Below are 21,725 nucleotides of genomic sequence, written 5' to 3'. Positions count from 1 at the left end.
CGTGCTGAGCTGTCAGCCAGGGTTACACCATGACAGTATCTTTTCCTTTTTCTCTACCGTGCTGGCTCTGCTGGGGCTGGGCAGAGATACCTGTCAGGCATTAATGTGCTATGGGGTCCCAGTAACTTAAATGCTCCAATGTAGGGAGCCTCCACCATTCTGTCCCAGTGTGTGCTTCATGTGTCACTTATGTGCCTTGGGCACTGCCACTATGCACCTACATTTCTCCTCCAGCTTGCTTATGCCCAGACCACTGATTCTAGAAAGCAAGTTCAGGCAAAGACATTAAGTTCAATCTTTTTATATGACAAGATAAACAATGGGGGTAAGGGGAATGAGGGAGCCTGCAATGAAGGGCTCATGTTCCTTTGTTCTTCCTCCATGTTATCTCAAGTGAAGAGACAAACATCAAGGATGATAAAATTTAACAGCAGCTTGAAACAATGAAGTAATATCCCCAGCATTTTCTAAGATAATACTCTCTGCAATAGATTCAACACAGGTCACTGCTTCCATCTCGGATTCAGGATTGCAACAGATACCCTACAGAATGGTGGCATCAGGGTATATTTGATAGGGCTTCCCTCTGTTCACATGAAGAAACACTTTTTCTGGTTCAGAGAGAAAGCTAGTGTGTTAAATGGTTTTAGGGATGCCCAATGTGTTTCAGTACAGGAGTGCACACTTTTCCCAGTGGAACCAACATGCAGTTGCTATCTGTAAATAGCTAAGATCTGCTCAAAATTTTGGCTCCACTCTATTTGAACTAGGCTCATCCTTTGCCTTTGTTCATCAACATTTTTAGAAAGGGAGAACTGACTAGGCTTAATGAAGATTGTGCTTTAAGGGAGAAGGGCTTTGGAAGCAGGCTACAAAAAGTTAAGTCTGGTCCTAGCAAATTTGAATCTACACCAAGTAAAGGCAGTTCCGATGGGAAGACTGAAGGAATTAAGATCTGCAAAACTGGATTGTCAATAAATTATGCAAGAACTGGTGAGCAGCTGCAGCCAGCAGACACCAGAAATGAGAGATGTATATAATTAAGTTTTCAAGAGAAGCAATTTTATGGCAAGTAGAGGTCAAGCATTTTGTACAACCTGGCCTGTCAGAATACTGCATTGAACTGGGATAGCGGGTTACAATTCTGCCTGGGAGACTGGGCCCCACAGGCAGCACAAACACTGGCCAGCTTGATGGAACTGAATTAGAAGGTTATTGCCAAGCGTTGCCAGTTACTGCCTTCTGGACGCGTCACTGTAGCTGGTTATAAGCGTGACTGCACGCACACCTTTCTTGAACAGAGGTTTTCTTGCAGGGGGCCAGGCAGAGCCCCCAGCCAGTTCTTGCACCCAGTCCAGACCGAGAACCTCTGTATCCAGGCTGATCCCGTAATGCACAGGCTCAGTCTGTGTGACTGCCTGACCCACAGCCAAGGCAGGCAAAAACCTTGCAAGCACTGCTGTTCTTCCCGTATCTTCTGTCAACCCCCTAAACCTGCCTTGATAATCTGTTCCTTTGGGTACTGTATCTGCCTTTTCCTTATCTTGCTTATGACTCTTCTTCACAGTATAGACAAAATGCTGCCTTTAAATTCATCTTCATGTGTTGCTGTTTGAACCACATGCTCTCTGAACTCAACAACACTCAATGTAATTCCTGAAACAAATGCATTGCAAGTAACAGTTCGAGCGTGTTGTAAGAAAAAATGGCATAAACCCACACTTCATGTCACTCTGGGTTAGATGGTGGGATCAAAATAGAAAATATGATGTCTGTGTTTATTCAGCAAAAATGTGCATTGGAAAGACTGTTGAGCCATCACAAATAATTCTATTTTTTCAATCTTTATATAATCCATACAGTAGCAGTTGTTTTAGTTCATATTTCATGGCTGTATCATTGACTAAAAAGCTGTATGTCACAATCTGGACGTGTTAGGTAGGAAATGTGACCTTTCAAAAATGTGAATAAATCCATTAACAACATTCTACCGGATTTTTGCCAAGTTTCACAGGAATAGGGATGAGAGGTTTTTGAGTAAGCAACCGGCAATATGATAAACAAAGAAAGAATGGCCCTCAGGAGAGGCAAGACAAGTTGAAACTAAATGGATGCAGGTGAACAAGAAGTTTCCACCCTTTTTATTCCCTTATTTTTTCAAAAGGTGGGTGGTAATGTGAAGGAAAAAAAACTTCCCATTTTTTTAAAATCTTCTAAAATACAGAAAAAAAAAAAAGAAAAGAGCTTTAGACTTCATAAAGATACCCTATTTCCTCCTCATTCATCTTAAAAATTCAAAGGGAAGCATGTATCTTTTTCCTCAACCACAAAGAAGGAACAGTTAGCTGATGCAATATCTTCTAACAATGTGGAGACATCTACGGAAACCTTTAAAGCTTATTTATGAAACAAAAAACCCCAACGTTTTTCAAGTTAGGATCTCTTTAAATGAAAAGTTATACTGATTTGCTTAAAGCTCAGATCCGAAATCGACCACATTGGCTTGAGCACATCTTTACTGACACGCTTGTCTTCATAAACCCTTCTTACATAAATATAATCTCGGTCTGATTATAAAAAAGCTTAAGCTAAAATAAGACAAAATAACATTTTTTTAAATGGGTGGACAGACAAGTTTACACCACATCTGTGAAATGTATTTTCAATAAAATCAAACAGTATCATCAGGTCAACATCTACATTTTTGTTAGGGCAGCTTAAATAACCACTGTCCCTCATCTGAAGCTTTCAACCACATATCAATCGGGTTCCCCCAACAGTTGACTTGCAAAACTGACTATGTGCAAGTACATTGCTATAAAATGTAAATACTGTCACAAATATACACATAATTAGTTACCATATCAAATCTACAAGGCATTGACCAAATGCTGTAGGAAATACCTACCAGTTAAGGAGTGGTAACTTGCCTTAATAACTTGAACACCACCACAAACACTCACCTGAATATGTACTGCCTTAAGAGGGTGGAAAATACATGTGTAGACATAGATCTACACTTTAGACTTCAAAAGAAATTTACCTATGGAAATAAATTCTTAAATATGAAATGCACATAAAATAAACTTACTGTGTTCAGAAAAACTAAACTGTATTATAAAATCAGATCCTGAATAGCAAAATAAAACATTACATTATAAAGACTAAATACGAATGTTGTATTTTAGGTAAAATCTGAAAAAATAAAAAGTATTTAGGTGGAAAAACATACACATCACAGGAAAGTCTCAATATAGACCAGTGCTTCATATTTCTGTAGAATCAGGTCTTTCAAAAGGCTTTAAAAATGTAAAGAACTGCAGTTTCTCCATTATGACATAATATCCTTTCTGTTTTACAGAGCAAATTATTTTGAAGTTTAATTGTTCGCAAACAGTTTAAACAGATTTTGTGAGATTAAAACATTTGTTCAGTCTACAATATTCATGAAAATGACTTAGAATAGGAAAATATCTGGCTGCCTGGGAGCTACAACAACTATTGAAAATATCTAAAACAAACAAACCCCCCAAACCATTCTTTAAATCAGTAAAAAACCTCAGATTTCATTTATCTATCCACAACATAGATCCAGTCCTGCCAGAACCATTGCTTATTTTTAGCCATTGACAAAAAGAACTTTTTTCAGTAGGATCATGTAAGTACATCTGAAGATGACCATTATCCCTACAACAGAGTAATGATTGATGTAGTATAATGTCGTGTACCATACTTTGTACCTTTGCAACTTTACACTTGCCTCAAATTGGCAGTGATACATTGCTTTCATACTGAGACTGTTCTAACAGCTAGAATAGAAAATACATGATAGCGCTACAACCTACGGCACAGTAACTGTATTCAAACAGGGTCTCTTTTCAAATACATAGTTAAATTTTTAATTTAATCCCTTAATATCACCTTGTAGCTTCTAATTATATCTGACAGGCAGCACAGGGACATAATTATAATTAGATTTTAATTTATTATCAGTAACAAGTTTGTGTCATCAATACTTAACTTGTAGCTATTATGATAGCTATACTTTTATCTAGTTACTCATTTTCTCTCAGACTGATCAAATCCACTAGTGCTAATATATATGATTTAAGTTGCACTTCATGGGAGTACTAGCATTATGTCTAATGATAATGTTTAAATTAGACTGCAGGAAAAGCACCACCTAGAGTGAATGCAAAGACAACAATCTCCAGAGGGGAGGAAAAAAAATACCATTTTATGGCTAAGTGGGTGAGAAGGAGACTGTCTTTGAAGACTTTTTCTTTTTTCACAGTCCTGAGTTTGTCACCAGGAAACCCTCAGGTAGCCACATTCTCAGATGGAAAATTGACATCTTACATTTTAACAAAAAATTAATTTTTCAAATGAGTTTTATGCTACCAAACTTTATCAATCAGAGTAATAAGTCAAGACCTTAAGTTTTAGTTTTCTCTAGGAACTGGATAGGCATAAAAAATGTATATTATGGTTGGCACATTAGAAATATAAATACAGTCTAAGTATTGAAATTGCTTATATTTATTGAAATAACTTCCCATCATTAAACTAAGCTGATCAGTTATATCATCAGATTTCTGCATAGGGCTTCTCAGACCTGAGTATCACTGAATGAAAAGATCTTGAACATTTTTTGTTATTTCTCCTTTCCCTTCCGTCAGTTAGGTGTTAAAATGAGATATCTTAGGTAGTTTAAGCAGGCAGCTATGCTGCAAGATTATCTGCTCGGCTGACCACAGGGACAGGATCAGGAAGCCCACGCCAGCCCCAGAACAGGTCAGTCCCCTTTTACAGTACAGCACTAGCGAGACAACTAGTAACAACCTGTTGAGCCTTTATTAACTTACTTTATCCTCTGAAGTCTTAGCAAGCATGCTGCGACATTATGTGCTTTATGGGTACGGCTCTCAACACGGGCTGGGTTCTTACTGGAATGGCATAACTGTTTCTCACAGCAATTACTTTTCTAGTTTCATCCTTTTCAGATGGCTGCACTGATGAATATCACAGGATGACACAAGTTATTTTTTCCTCAAAGAATTCACTACCACCATGCTATTTTGACATGATTCCCATTACCTCCTATGGTATCAGGCTTCTAAGTATACCCATGTGATGACATACAGTTCCACCTGAGCACCTGGCATTTTGGGTCAGAAGAACATGTCTTAATACTATTAAAAAACATTCTCAACTTCGTAATACCATAGAAGACTTCTTCAGGCTCAACCACCACTGATTTCTCATAGAGCCTGTAACTCAAATGAACATTGTGACACACAACTACTACTTTTAGATGTTAACAGAGACATCTCTGCTCATGAGCTGAGCTACTACAGTGCTGGCAGGGAGCTGTGAAAGGCTCGTGTCCTGCACAGCTGTAAGGTGCACACCTCCTAACCGAGGAACTTCACCTGTAACATCCAAATGATAAGAAGCAACATCTGCAACTACTCTGAGAGGATGATACAAATCTGTCTGCATTTATTTTCTGTATTTTAAGATAATTTCTTCACATTTATTTAAATGAGAGCAAGTTGTTTCTAAGCATTGATTAAATATGGAAAAATTTGGTTTAGGTTCTCACTCATATTGATTTCCCTTATATCCCTTAATATCCCTGCTAATCTTTCCATCCAGAATCACAATATGCTGCATCTGAACTAAGCTTTATAATTGCTTAGGGTGATGTTCAACAAGCAGGTATAAAGTACTGCTATGAATAGCAACACATTTTCTATCTTCAGTCACTGAAGAAATATCCCTATACTGTATCGTGTAAAAGTTTAGCAGAAAACTCCTCCTAGGAATAAACAGGGACTACTAAGGAAGGAGCAAATGGCTTCAGAACCAGCGTGTCTAATTCCTTCACAGACAAAGCCTGTGGTTTTTGTTTGTTTGTTTGTTGGGGTTTTTTAATGCCGTATTAGCAGTTTAATACATTCTGTAGGATTTTATAAGTACTGCCTTTCCTTTGCAAGTAGACTTCTCCCATATGACTAATTCTCTTCTTGATCACTGTCTTAAGAGTTAGTTTCTCCCATCTTGGAAGAAAATCCTGCAACTTTAAAGCCAGCTACTCCAACAACTCACTTGTATTCCTAAAATCAAAGTCCCATGGAACGTCACACCACTGCCTTCTCAGTGTCGCACAGCAGCTCAGAGCACTGCATAGGTAGGTGCAGCAGGGAGGAAGATCTGAGTTGCCACGTCAGTGCAGTTAACTGCGTCATTTCATGAACACTGATGATGTAGCAGGTGAAAAAGAGCTGGCTCAGAAGCTAGAAGTTGTTCTTAAAAAGTGTGCTATGGGCAGCATAATTAAATTTCTTTCCGAGACTGAAGCTGAAATGTAATTATCTGTGAGGAAGTGAAAAGGTAGAAGAATATCCACCGAAGATTTAGGTAAGTTAGAAACCTTTGGGGTCTACCTAGAGACCTCAGAATTCATTGTCATTTACGTATCATTATGTTAAAGATCATAAAGATCATAAAGTCTGTAAGAGACTGACATGCTTTTTTCTTTTTTTTTCTTTTTTTTTTTTTCCTCAAGAGAAAGGTTAAAGTTGGATGTCGGTCTCATGAGTGCCACTTTTTGAATATGCAGTATTTAACAGACTTTAACAATATGACACACGAAGACATTTGAAATCTAATTAATCTCTTGACATTTGACTAAAAGTCAAAGCAGTGGACCACAAGATGAGTAAGGATACCTCACCCATGAAGGCTGATCTTTCTTTCATGAGGTGCAAATGAGTTATGATGATCTGACTACAAAGTTTATTGCAAATCTTTTCCTTTTTAATAATTGTCTCTGCTTCAAGCACCTAGCATGCTTTCTTAATATGATACTGGATTTAACCGCTGTAGCCAACACCTTACATTCCCACCAAAGGTCCTTCCTCAGGAACTTCAGTTTGTACGCAAACTGCTTGAAGTACCATGTACTACTAATAGGTGTTGCATTTTTACACAACTCAAAAGACTATTTTTATTGTTCTAAAACCCACAAATTCCCTTTTACTTCAGTTCCTGAGATTCAACAGCATTACCACATATGGAATAGTTTAGGATTTGCTGTACCATATAATGGAAACTGTTTTTAAACATTCTGACAAACATCTCTGCTTACACTTCTAGTGGTGGTTACTTCAGGATAGTGGCCAAACACGGGATCACAGCAGTAGAGCAGGGAAAAGGTCATTCAATTCAACATGACTGCATTGAACCTTATGTATAAATCATCTCCTTATATGACCCATCATGAAAAAAAATTGATAAACAATTTATGGAGTATAATGAGATTGCAAAAAAGCTAAAAATGTAAACTCATTTGTTAAGTAACACTGAGCTGCAAACAATTTACTAGATCAGATTTGCATCGCAGTGGAAACCTTTCCTAAAGATAGAATTACTTGGAATTACTTTTATACATACTGAAAATAGCTGTTTATGTAAGCATAATAAATTTGAGGCATTATCAGGAATGAAAAGCTGTAGACAGACTATCAGAACTTATCTGTTGCAGTCTATACGATCTATTTTGCAACAACCTGCTCTGTTAATTTCTTCAGAATGACGATTCTGATGAAGCAGCTAAAGCCTTTGAAACACACTTCTCTACACTCTAATGTACTATGTCCAAACTCTTCCTATAAGTAAAATGCATATGATGAAACAGTTAGAATGAAGAATTTCCTTGCCTTTGAATACGACCTGGGGACAAACAGAACTCAAAGTTTGAAAGCTAACTACTACTAACTACAGATGATTAAGATAATTTAACATTTTCTATTTTTAATTTGTACAAACTACCTGATAAACAAACTCAGAAACTTAACCAGAAAAGTAACAGAAGTGACAAAAAGACTGACTTGAAGGCAAAACAAAGAGTTTACGTATCTGTGAACTGTACTAGAGTACAAGACTTTTACTACAGTGCTGTGATGCACTTGGCTATTTATTATTCATTACATTCCACATAATTAAGTGGTCTTGCACACTTACACCACTTACTTATTAAGCAGCCAAACCTGACTTTGTGGTTCATTTTATGTCTAAATTTGCCAATATGTCAATGTTTGTCAATAGACATGACATGTCAAAGACAGACAACATATGTCTTTTCAGTAGACTGCCCTAACACCTATCTATAGAAACAGACGATCCTACAACCCTGCTTAAGAGTTGATGAGTCTGGCATCTAGACCTGGGTGTTTGTTTTATAGTCAACAAAAGTTAACCCTTTCAATTTAACAAGCACAAATTAATATATAGCTGGTTGTTTCATGACCAGTAGAACAATACAGATTTGTATCCTATATCCCTGCTACCTCCATGGTAGTAAGTTGCCATCCTTGTCACTTATGATTCCCTTTCCCTGTTTCTGAAACCTTGGCACTGCTTTGTCCTATGTCACCCAACTATGAGCATGTGCCACAATGGGAGTTGCTTCCCATGCACTGACAGATCCTGTGGGATCATTACATAGGTACCCTCTTCAGGTGTGACCAACCCACTGTTGAACTCAGTGGTTACAAACCTGAAACAGAAGACTGCAGATATCCTAAAAAGCCAACAGTGAATACAGAAAAGACCAGGGAGATATACTAATCAATAGATTTTTACAGGCCTATTAGTAGACATCTGGATTCCATATGAGTGTAAGTTTTACATTTTTATTTAATAAATGCTAATGGAAATAGGATTCACAGATGAGAACATTTCACCTCCATCACTAAAAACTATTATAATCCAGGACATAAACTCAGACCAGTTAGCTCCACTTTGATCACATCACAACTTTATGGCAAAAGCAAGAAAACTGTTCCCGAATGATGCTCCTTTCACATTTACATTCTTTAGTTCGTACCTGAAGGTGAAATGACATCTTTTGGGTTTTGCAACCTAATTTCCATAGGGGCAGTCCCAGATCATAGTTTTAAAACTTTTGTTTTTTTGTTTTTGTTTAAAACATAGTTTTAAAAAATTTGTAATTTAGAAACTCTAGGTATTAGAACTCCTTTCTTTCTGTAAATTTCTAAGTATATATATATATATATTGTGCATGTCATGTACTGCACTACTCCATTCACTGCACATTAGCCAGGAACATTTAATTGATAAGCCCATACTACTGCCTTTCCCTAAACCATGGCACTAACTTGGGTCTCTCTCCTTTCCCCAGATATTGATTACTATAGAGTGAATGGATACTTTGTATATTTGGACCTCTATGCTCTCTCAAGTTAACTTAAAATTATCCAATTATTTCAGTAGGTGGGGAAAGGGAAGAAAGAAAGAGACTGGCAGACAGAAGCCAAGACAGACAGGGTTAGTCTTACATTCTTAGAAGACTATGTTAAAAATGACCACTACTGTCTTGGCTTTTTACCATCTCACCTTAACTATTCACAAAAGACCCTATATTAAACCCAGCCTCCTTACTGAATTCCAGTCTCAGTAATTAAGCTAGATCATATTATTCCCCTCTGATTATTAAGTGGAAGTTGTCATTAATGTTAACAAAGAGAACAAATATTTAGTAGATAATAAAACAAGTACAGGCCATTTTAAATTCCCTCTGTGACTTTAGTTGCATATGTTATTCCCCATTTCACCTTTAAACATAGCAAGCAGTTATCATTACATGTCTGATGTACTGTCACGCAAAAGGACACAGTTCAGGGGGGAGAGAGAAATTAACGCTAGGCAATCCACTCCATAGGCAAGTTGCTGCAATGCACAGTTGTATCATTGTTATTAATATGAAATCACAGAAGTAGTAATGAAGCAAGTGCCATCATGCAAGATTTGCCTGAGAAAGGGGAAAGTTCAACACACAAACTGCAACCCATTAAAAAAACCAAAAATCTATCACCTAATACAAGTCTTTTGAGCAGGAGAGAGTTCTGAAGGCTAACAGGCACAAAAGGAAACAGTGACAAGGGTCTTTGAATGATCTGTCTGCAAAAATACTGCTTCTTGGCAGCTGAAGAAAGGCATACACAGAACTGGAAAGAAATCCTCATTGCTAATGTCTGGATTCTTGGAAACAAAAATCTTGACAGGACTGACCCACTAACCTGAGTTCCTTATATTGTTTAACAAGTATTTAGGGCGTTTAATTTCTAAAGCTCCATATAAACATGAATTAATTATCATATTGTAATGGGGAAATAAGGGAAATTGATGACCCATAGTACTCTGTCTTCAGCCTTTTTTTTTTTTTTAAGACAGCAGAATAGCTCATGAATGTTGAATGCCTTCATTAACAGCATGGACACAGAGTGCTAATAAGATGGAACAACATGCACCTTCAGCAAGTTTGCAGATGACATTGAAACGTGGCAAGCAGCTGATGTGATGAAGGGCTGAGCTAACATTCAGAAAGTGCTCAAGAAGCCTAAGAGCTCAAAAAATAAGCTGCCAGAAACCTTTTAAAGTTTAACAAAGACAAATGCAAAGTTCTTTTTTCTTCACTTAGGAAGGAATAAATCAATGTAATAGTATAGGCGGAGGCTGAAAATACATACACCATGTGGTCCACCCTCCTAAACGTCTTGGTTGCCCTCCACTGGACTTGCTCCTGTCTATGAATGTCTGTCTTCATTTAGATAAATGTATATAAGAGTATATAAAACTCCAATATAGTTTGGAGCTCAAAACTAGACACTGTATTCTAGATGAAATCTCACAAGTGCCAAACAGAGGATAACAACCACTTTCCTCAGTCTTCCAGTTATTCTTTCTTACTGCAGCCCTCTTTTGCCTTTATTGCTGCAAAGGCTTTCTGCTGACTCGCGTTCAACTTTTCTATTAGGACTCCAGGATCTTTTCTGCAAGAGGGAGCTTAGTTGCCATCTTTTTAGATCATGATGTTCTTCGTCACACAAAAGTCATTTAAAAATGACAAGCTGAATATCAAAGATAGTGGCAGAGTAAGTTTAAGGTATTCTCTAGTGAACGCTATGTATTTACCATTGGTAATGAAAAGGATAAAAAGCCCTCCAGGTTTTATGGAATAAAATTTCTCCCATTTTCACTGAAAGAAAATCTTAAGAGTCTACCATTACAAGATCAATACCTTCATAAAATTCTTGTAAACCAAATTTCAGAAGTTCTTTACTTGACAATTAGGCCCTTAATCAACAAAGCACTGGGAAAAATCCAGGTTTCCAGTACTGTGAAGATTAGCCAATGGGGAAAATAGATGAGAGGAGATGGGGACATTTTACTTGAGATAAATTCTTTTTGGCTGCTGTGCTGTTTTTCCTAGTCAGGATACTGAAGTTCAGTGAGCCCAAGTTAGTGTTATCCAATCACTAATAGTCTGAAAATATTACTGGAGTCATTTATAACATAGCACAAGGAAAAGATAAAAGACTTGAACAATGTTTCTATCTCACTTCCTTAATTTGGAAACCAGCATGATGGAAGAGATGCATTTTATTTTTGGAGCAGATGAGAAGGGAAAGAGCACTAATATACTACCAGCAGCATAAAAAATACACAGGAGTTTGCTCTGTGAGATATTAAAGAAGAGATACTTAGGGAATAGATGCAGTTTTGCCATGTTGTTAAATAATTTTGCACTTAATTTGCCATGCAGAAAGGCAGAGCGTATTACTTTGAGTAAGGCATACCCATTACGTGTTTCCAGTGCTTGTGAGCCTTGAGCTAATGTCTTTGCATACTGTTGTGCAGTTTTGACAAGTTATCCTGTTGCAGCTCAGGTCAGTGCTAGCTTACCATTTTGCCCGACACAGAGCAGGTCTACCCAAAGATAGCAAAAGCAGCACATAAATCTAAAGCCCAAGAAACCCCAAGCAGTTCCAAGGGTGATAGGCATTTTGCTGAGAAAGAACCAAAGCACCAGAATCTCATGAACCACCCCTCTCCAATTCAGTCATATTTTCCTGTTCTTTCATTTCTGCTGGCCCTGTTCTCACACCACTAACTTCAGAGTGGATCTGCTGGAAACAGGGGAGAGTAGCATGTTATTAACTACAATGTCAAATTCCCGTTCATCCCCTGAATGATGGCCTTGTAAATTCAATCCCTTCAGAGTAAAAAGGACCAGGAATTCAGCTCTCCCACTTTCTGGGTGAGTGCTTTAACTGCTAAGGTAATTACTAGAACTAGGACATGACCACTACTACCAATCCTGATGGAGTTCCAAGCTGACGTGTGTTCTGATTTTTTATTTTTTATTGCCTATCTAAGGCAGATCCAATTCTTCAAATTTGCTCATCACCATCAGTGTTTACACTTAAACCATTAATCATACTATGTCTCATCTGGCTCCTTCTCTGATGTGGTGACTATATAAAAGCTACACTCTGATGAATTTTCCCCCTCACACCCCAACACAGCCTTTTCCTAGAGACTTTTAAAAGGTTTTCTCTCAACTCTTGGTTTCACAAGAGACTTAGCTGTCTCTTCACTGTCTCTCTATGCAAATTTCTTCCTTCTCCTTCTGGAGTATGCTATATACCGCTATGCCAGTACTTAAGGTCTTTGATTTATTCTATCTACACAAATAATACACACAGTACTGTAAATCCATATTGCTGGATGTCACTCACTCAGTAATGATAAACAAAAGTAATGCTATCAACACGTATATTTCTAAACAAGTTTTTACATGTATATAGCTTTCCAACAGCAGGAACTTTCTCCTCATTTTGTAAGCCAGACCCAATTCCTAAATAAAAGGAGTTTCAATAATAAAGCATAGTGATATGAAGACATGGAACAGCTTGTAAAATAAAACTTCAGTTTGGGCTCCCTGAGCTCCACTCTGACCTTCACCCTGTTAGGCTACATCACTGAACTGCAACAGACCCTAGTTTTTTTTAAAAATGCAGAAATATTGTACGACTTATCCTTTCATATGTTTGAGTAGTGAGAAAAGGAAGAACTTGCAGAGGTGCTCTCTGCCTGCACTCTGCACTGTTACAGTCAGAGCTTTAGCCCACTCCTTTCCAAAGCCATTCTTCATGGGCATAATGTAACTTTCAGTCTGTAATTCTTTTGTAACCACATTTTCTTGGAGGAACAGCTTTCTGAAAGTTAAATTTATAATCAAATCAGTAAGAGAGAGAGATGAAGTGATGAGGAGTACCAGTCAGTTACCATGCAATTATCTAACAACCACTATAGTATATAAATACATACAAGTCTACGGTTTCACACAGTGCCAGGTATTACAACAGACCGATAAACTTCTATTTTAAGAATAACAACTAAAGATAAAGACAACATACCTTCTTCAAAAAGTAACACCATGTTCGTGCTCTTGTTAGCAACCATGTTATTCAGTAAGGCGATTACAGTTTGCATTGTATTCCCAAGTATACTGTCTTGGTGATCCTGTAAAAACAACAAAAAAATCCACTAAAATAAAAATAATCTAGTTTTCCTTTAGCAAGGTTAGAAGATGATTATTCCCTTCGAAAAATGTAGTAATGCAAAAGCAATACTCTCTCAATCTGTTAAAGTTCAACATTTAAAATAATAGAAAACCAGCCAAGTATCTTAGTAAATAATATCAATTTCAGGGAGCCAAATAAAAATCTTAGACCAAAATTTCTCCCATGTTCTTTTGAACTGAAACAGCTCCTAGTTAGGTATAAACTTTCAGGACTTTTAAAACCGGCATACAGCTTTATCAGCCTAATCTCTATATATTCAGAACCAGGAACATTTCCCTTTGTATGGCATTTCTTTTATTAACAGTATTAATTTTACTCTTTTCAGTTGCAGCTTGATAACCTACCTTAGGTTGTAAAATGTATTTGTTGGTTTTGTTTGTATACTTTCCTAAGTATAAAACTGATTTCACATGCCCGTTAGAGACCTATTTCTGTATTGAATTGCATCACTTGTGATGTCTGTCTTATGCTTGCAGTGATTTTTCATCACTTTCTGAGACTCTGTTGATAACACGAAGACGTCAGGCTTCATAAAGAAATTTATTTTCCTCTGTTATAGTTTACACACTTGCACACTCAACCTGGAAAGGGTGGATAAGGCGGTGCAATCAAAGCGTGTGTTTATTCATGCTCGTGACAGTAATAACTCAGGCAACTTCCAAGGAACCAAAACAGGACAAGCTTTTCCAAATCTAAGTCTAGATATAAATATAAGCCTGAATACATTTCAAATCTCCCTAGAAGGTTCAGGAACTATTTTGTCTGATTCTTCAGACTCAAAGCCAAATACAAACATACATCCAAATTGAAAATAACAACATTAAGAAAAACATGTCATATTTCATTCATTGTAGACTTTCCACATGTACCTAGGTGACTTGCACGCTCCCCTTTCTCATCAAATCTCTCAATATACTGATATCACTCAACTGCTTCACTGCCAGAGCACGTGCCATCTATTCTGAGCCACCCCCTGCCTGACAGCAGGAGTCATTATACCTTTGATAGAAGTTCCAGTTTGAAGTTGAACAAGATGAAAGATTATTGGTCTCAAGTTAAGTATTTCAGACAACAAAAATTACTTCAGCCCTTGAATACAGCCAAAGGAACACTCTCCCTGAAGTTTCCTTTGGGAGTGGTCTCTGTAGTTTATAAGGCACTTTTTGGGCTGGGGCAGGCCTAATTTTATATTATATTTATAATATAAATATATAATATATAGTTATTATAAAATAACTCATAGGACGCTATTTGAACCCCTGCCTGGAAACATGTTATAAGTGGTTGCAATCAATATGCAAGTGAGACACACCTGATTTTTATTTCTTGACTAGTCTGTTAAAATTCAGAATACTGTGAAATGCATCTGCAATGCCACATCAGAAAGTCCTCTGTTACAGTGGTAGAAAGGGTCATGCTATGTGAAGAACAAATGTTTTCCTTCAGATATTTAACTGCTGAAGGAAAAGTTTTGACAGGCAGACACTCAGATGGTTGCTTTGAGAACATTAATTTCTGTTTCTGCACTCAAAACCTAAAATTAAATGCTATTACTCCTGTAAATACCATGAAACATACATGGTAAGGCATAATACATTAACAGATAAATATATAAAGATACACAGATTCCTATTCAACTTTAGTCTGTATGAAATTTCAGTTCTCACTACACTAGAGCACTTTAAGCTGGATCATAAGGAGAAAAGACAAGGAAAAATGGCTCACAGCCTTTTAAGGGACTGTAGTTTCCGACCAAACCCATATATATATATATATGTATGTATGTATATGTATGAGGCCTCTGAAGTTCTATTTACTTTACGTTTTGCAATGTCTTTTATTATTTCTATAAAGAGTACAATAGATATCTGTTCCTCTGATGGTTTAAAATACAGCCCGATAAATATAAAAGTAATGTTGGAAAGTATAAACACTACATTCCTCAAAAGATAAGGTAACCAATACAGAAAAGAGATACCATAAAGCCATGGTACTAAAAATAAATTGAAGTTATTTCCTACAGATAGCTGAAGGGTAAGAAAAACATTTTTCTGAAACATCAACAACATGGTTATCTGGTAGTCTAGCGTCACAGTATCTTCTTATTTCTCCTAGAGAACATCTAGAAAACAATACATTAAATAGTAAGAATGACTGCTTGTATTATTGAAGATAATGATACATACACTAAGTATATAAAATTAATAAAAGCAAAAAAATTCCAGAAGTCCCAAAATGAGAGCTGACTCAAATATTTTCTTCCCAAGTACAATACTTCTGTTACTGACCCATATATCTGAAGTAAACATCTTCTAGTAAAATTCCCTTTGAGATATGTAATTACAAGAGAAGGTGCCAGTTGCTTACAATAGCAATTTTTCACGTTCATCAGACAAGTAACATTAAAACGAAGCCATTTTTTCTTTTAATGGAGATCCATTATACTAAACAATTCTCTCCCTCTACTGCAAGACTAGTACCGATGCTTTTACCTATATCAAAGTATATGTTACCAAAATTATCTTGCCCTAAACACATACAGACTAGAATTCAAGATGCAATGTAGATACCTCGAGGAAGGAAAATGGTCTCTTAATTAATTAAATAATCTTACAAATGGTATACTTAGTTGTACTACTACAGGTAATGTATGTATCATAGATGGGTTTTGTCAAGATGGTAGGCTTCAAGATGCTACAGGTATGCTTTACTTATCTAAGTCATCACTGATTGCTTAGACTCGGTTTCAGACATTTATATAAAAATATTTAACTTCTTCATAATCTATCAAGGAACAAAGCTGATCTAATTTTTGTGCACAGCACCACAGACTGTGGACATTTAATGAACAGTGCACTTGACAGCTTTAATAAAACACAGCATTTGCCAGCAGAGATAATTAGAATTGAAGCAGCAAAATTCTAGTGTTTGGCAACACAGATGAAACAACTTCATTAAAATGTACAGCTTCGGCAAATGAAAGGCAGGAAAGCACTGGACCCTGAAGAATAAGCCTTCTCAAAACTAATTGCTTCAGTGCTTAAAAAGGACAGCTATGAAATACCAAGGGCATAACAAGGAAATACTAGTATAAAAAAAAAGGAATCACAGAAGATAAATCAGACTTTTTCAAATAGGACTGCACTGTATTTAGGCCATTAAACTTTTCATTCTAATTTTGAAGGGTTGTACATTAACAAAAGAAATCAGTTGAAGTATTTTTTTTACAGTTAGGTAAGAGGGCGTGAATTAGCAAAGTGGGAGTATGAATCTTGGCAAGATACTATGGCTAAAGCTGCCGTTTCTCTTCCTTTAAGTGGATTAGAATTTAAAACAGCATAGGCAAACTACAGTATTTCAATTACACTTTAGATAACAAAAGAGATGGCAATTGTGATAAGAGGTTACGAATTTGGGAGTCTTCCCATACATGCCTCCTACTCTTGTATCTAAGAATCCAGAATAAAATGCACTATGTATTTATATGTAATTAAATCTAAGGACTGCTATACACCACAGTCCTACTGCTCATTCAATATAATCCGAGTGATTAAACTTTAACTATAAAGAGGCTTTCTGAAGCTTATATATGGCCTGTGAATGCAAGCTAGGTAAATAAGGGGACGTAACAAGATGGAGGCTTGGTTTTTCATACACTAAATCCATTGAAAGAGGAAAATTATAGACATGAGCCATATCCAAAATATATTTACTAAAAGATGTCATTTTTATGTGATGAATATTTGGCGTATTATAATTGAGAGAAAATAAACCAAAGCATTGATGCTAACAAGGACCTCCAGAAAGAGTACAGTTTAATATTGCATTTAATGTAGCATATTTCGATATACTGTATTGCTTTGTATATATGAAAAAGAGGATCAGAAACGTTTCTGGACATAACAGTCGAACTCCTCTGTACGAAACAGCATTATTTGTATGCAGCCTGCAAGGGACATTCACAACAGCGTATGCCATGTTCTTCAATCACAGAGGAAGCCAACTGAGAAACAGATTTAATCCAGCTATGTATGTAGTTGGATAATCTGGTCTGTAACATTTTCTGGCTTTTGATGCATAAAGCCAGTTATGCATAAACTGAAAGCATATACATATGTATCTTTAACATTAAGGTAATACTATTTTCCTTATTGATGATCTAAGTCAGAAGTAAGCACAACTATGTCTCTTGCTACTCTGCTTTTCAAAAATCAGCCTTTTTCAAAAGCACAGTTCTAACAGAGCTAATATTTCCAAGTATTTTCCTCTGGGTATGGTCATACAACAAGGAGCAACTACTAATCTGGCAACCAATTTCTGGAATGACCATGCGTCTCAGATGTATCACAACAGTGATATATTCAGGCCACAGATGAAGATCAGAAGTCTTTTAACTTTTACAAAAATTCCTGTTGGAATATCGAAAAAAATAAAAGATAATCTATTCTTAGTCACCAAATGCTTAAGCAAAGTCAGTTGAGGACAGGAAAACAGTAGTGATTTTAGAAGGAGATGAAGGAGATTTAGAATCTAATTTAGATTAGATGAAGGAGAAAGGATACCATTAATAAAACCCTAGGCTGTCAAGTACCAACCAACAAAAAGCAGCAGTATTAGTCTTAGATTTTGTTCTCCTACCCACTGCAGCAGGTGATGCAGAATTTCACAAGATACTTTTTGATAAGTACATCCATTTTTTGAGAAGTGTATCAATTTACAGATGTGTTCTTACCACACCTAACTTCATATTTTCAGATACCTAATTATCTGTCTTTTTATTCTGGAACTCATTTGTTAGATCCTTTTCATTTCCCCAAATTCATTGTTAACTTGGGGACAAGCATGTAATTTTATCTGTGTTAATGGTTAGAATCTCACGAGGCATAAGGACAAAAGTTGACATTTACAACAAACAGAGCTCTAAAGACTGTTGCGTCTCTAGAATGAAAAGATGAAATCTTTTACTTTTAGAAAACGAGTTTGTGTCAAGATCATACAAGTACTACTTTTGCACAGCAAACATTAGGAACTGAAAATATAAATAAGGCCAGTGTCCCTTCTCTTCTCATTTTATTCCCACATCCTGTAAGAATACAAGCTCAAAGAATGGACATGTGAACAAGAACAGTATTTTTAACACCACCTATTAATAGGGTAACCAGTTCTCCTCCCTTAAAAGGATCACTTCATGTTTCAAACTTGTGGAAGTTGAATAAACCATGGTAATCCAAGCAAAAAAATTTAAGCAGAGAATTAAGGATTACAAAACTCTTCTGCATCAGCAAGCATGAGATTTATAAGCTATGTCAAAAGAATGATACTCAAATCTGTTTGGAATTAGAGGTAAACAATCTTCAAGGTTATTAAGAGGGAAACCACATGGAGGTTTGTCATCAATAGTACTTTATACATGATGAAAAGAGAAATATTCCAGGTATTGATACACTTATAAAATTAACATACAATTTTTATAGTGTAAACCGACAAAGTCCCAAAACTTAAGAATTCCTTTTTCTCCTTGTTTTTGCTTAGTATTTATCTGACTAAAAAACCCCAGCTACTGGCACAAAAGTTTCTGTTAGTTTTCAGTGAATCAAACAGTCATCTTGGGGAGAAAAAAACAAACCAACAACAGGAAACTTATGATCCAGTTTGGTGGAATTCACATACCATTTTTAGTCTAATTTTTGGACAGACAGGATAAATTTTGTTGCAGCACAACAGAGAAAACAATAACCAGCCATGCAATCTTACATTCGTTGTTACAGATGAAAGTGCAATGCAACTCAGCAGCAAATCTCTAAACGCAATATCATTTCTTCTTCCTACAAAATTGCACCTCAATTTCCAGCACCAATGAAACCTCAAAGCTTCTCCTTTTGCTCCTGAAAACCTTACGGAAGTTCATTCTCAAGGGAAATGTTCTTTACTGTCAACAGAGGGAGTCTGAGAAGACTCCTCTCAAGTAGAGTCAGGCTCCTTCACAAGGAGGACACTGAAGCAATTTCCTATAAAAACATGATTTTCCCAATACCTAGAAGGAAGTATCCAAGCAATTAGCTTCCTGGGTATTAAAGCTATTCATTATGAATAAGACTGAGACGCTCCTGTAAAAGAAAAATTTGCTCATGACTGACAATACAGTACGGAAAAGAAGCTATACAGATATCTTACTCTAAAGAATTAAGCTTCCTCATATCAAGGAAGATCTCAGCACCCTGGAAGCATTCATACTGGTACGTTCTGAAGCAATGAAGCTCTAGAAGTAATTGATACCACCACAGCAGTAACTTCATATTTAGTATCATAAATCTGTGGGTGCTTTGGAGAGTCTCAAGTATCAGCGAAGCATTTAAACCGCAGTGTCACTTGGGAGCTGCAATCAACCATTACACCAAGAAATTTCCATACCAAAATATTCACTTCTCAGATGTGCATTTTCAGCCTTAATTAACATCTAGTTCTTAAACAACTTCAGAATGACAGGTACCAATCAACTGACATCTTTTTTTCCACATGGATTTTGCTTTGATGTAAAAGACACTTTGTCACCACAAGGAAAGAAGTTTAGATGAGTTTGGGGAATTTGCTGGTGACATTTTTAATTTAGAGAACATAGATTCCTTAGACTTACCCAAAGGATCATATTAACATTTTTGACTCAAAAGGTTTGAAGGGTTCAGAATAGAATTTCTGTTTAAAATCATAAAAAGAGATATATGCTGAATACGGTACTAAGTAAGGGCACTCACCTAGGATACTGAAAATTTAGTTTCAAGTCTCTGCTGTATTTGGGCTGTGCAGGGATTTGAACATTTGTCTCTTGTACTCTGCATTCCTTAATCTATCATCAGATGTTAAGGAATGGGTAGCTGTCTCCTCCCCATTAAACTGCTCCCTTCCCTATAGCAAATTAGTTGCTAAATCAGTAGTTAAAAGCAAAAACTGATACTGACTCATTTTACACTGCCTACTGAGGCGTGCAAGATTGAGGTTGAAATACCTTGCCTGACATTCTCTCTAACAAATGAAAAAAAAAACCCTAAGGAAAAAGTAGACTTTTTGGAGGAAGCAAAAGGGACAGGAAAAATATCCATTGCCCCTATTAATCTCAAATTGAATGTTTTATTCTTCATACTCACGGTCTGTCTTAAAATTCAGTGGTGCTGGCGAAAAAGGTGTTAAGTGAGAAGCCATGGGCTGACAAAGCAGCAGGCAAATGGAACCTGTCTGAATGAGGAAAGGATGCTTTTCCCTACCATAATTTAGTTGGGTTGAGGACAGATACATTTGAGCTGTCAAAAATAGCAGGAAAACCACATTTACATACTTACTTTTTTGGTTTTACTCTTTGTTTTATGCCTTCTACCCTCAAAATACTATTTAGTTTTAAATACATTGTTGTTTCACACATTCACTTTCACTCAAGCTGTAAATGCAACAGGGAATGTTGATAATTAGTTTATTCAAATTACATTAAACTTGAAAACAATGAAGGGCTGTTAAATGAAAAGGAAGCATCTGCTGAATCTTCTCTTACCAGATTCACGGTATAGTCTCATTATATTTGGGATCTTCAAAATAATTTTATTATTTCTTAAATTCTACAATTAGGTCTTTTAAGGATTATTGAAGTAGTTAATTACTAGTCTGAAAGACATTATGAAATTCTCACTTTAACGTCTTTTTTTAAGGCTGCCTGTTAATCTCAATCTCAGACACATCTTCACAGAGATTTTGCATTTTCCCCGAGACATGCATTTTAGAAAGAAAACATACTCAACAATCAGACTGTGTCAACTACGAACACTTCACTCAGCTCAAAGTACACATACTATGGCGTATGGATGTCCTAGTAAATTCATCTTCCAGCCCTTCCCCACTCAAGTTATACCTATAGCAGCCAGCTACATCTGCTGTTAGTTGATGCCAAGACACCAAGCCACAAGGCTGGAAAGGGGTGAGCACTAACAATATTCCTCAATGAAAAGACTGGCAGAAGTACTGAGAAGTAATAACAGCCAGCATTATAATCCCATGAGAGAGGGCGCATTCCTTTCATGTTCCTGTTCTGGCCTTAGACAGGTTGGCAATTATACTCTAAAAAAACTATATTGCTACTATGACACTAGGCAGACAAGGCAAGAGAAACTATGAACTGACTGCTGTAAGTGAAAACTCTGTCTAGCAAAACTGGGGTTTAAGCGTAAATAAGAAGTTGTTAAATAACTCTACTCATCACCACAGTGCTTTTTTTGTGGTGTCATA

At 36.5% G+C, this 21,725-nt stretch overlaps 1 protein-coding gene across 3 annotated transcripts in view; it reads right to left on the bottom strand.

Annotated features, from left to right (window-relative positions):
• Positions 1-21,725, bottom strand: part of ULK4 (unc-51 like kinase 4) — a 246,219-nt gene that overhangs the window by 78,508 nt on the left and 145,986 nt on the right. For all 3 annotated transcript variants that reach the window (XM_040589959.1, XM_040589958.1, XM_040589957.1), the window contains exon 32: positions 13,290-13,395. In XM_040589959.1, coding sequence (XP_040445893.1) covers positions 13,290-13,395 — 106 coding nt within the window. The remainder of the gene's footprint in view (positions 1-13,289; positions 13,396-21,725) is intronic.

This window comes from Falco naumanni, chromosome 4 (assembly GCF_017639655.2).
Source record: "Falco naumanni isolate bFalNau1 chromosome 4, bFalNau1.pat, whole genome shotgun sequence".
Lineage (NCBI taxonomy): Eukaryota > Metazoa > Chordata > Aves > Falconiformes > Falconidae > Falco > Falco naumanni.
The sequence above is the reverse complement of the archived record's forward strand: the minus strand, read 5'-3'. Positions and strand labels throughout refer to the sequence as shown.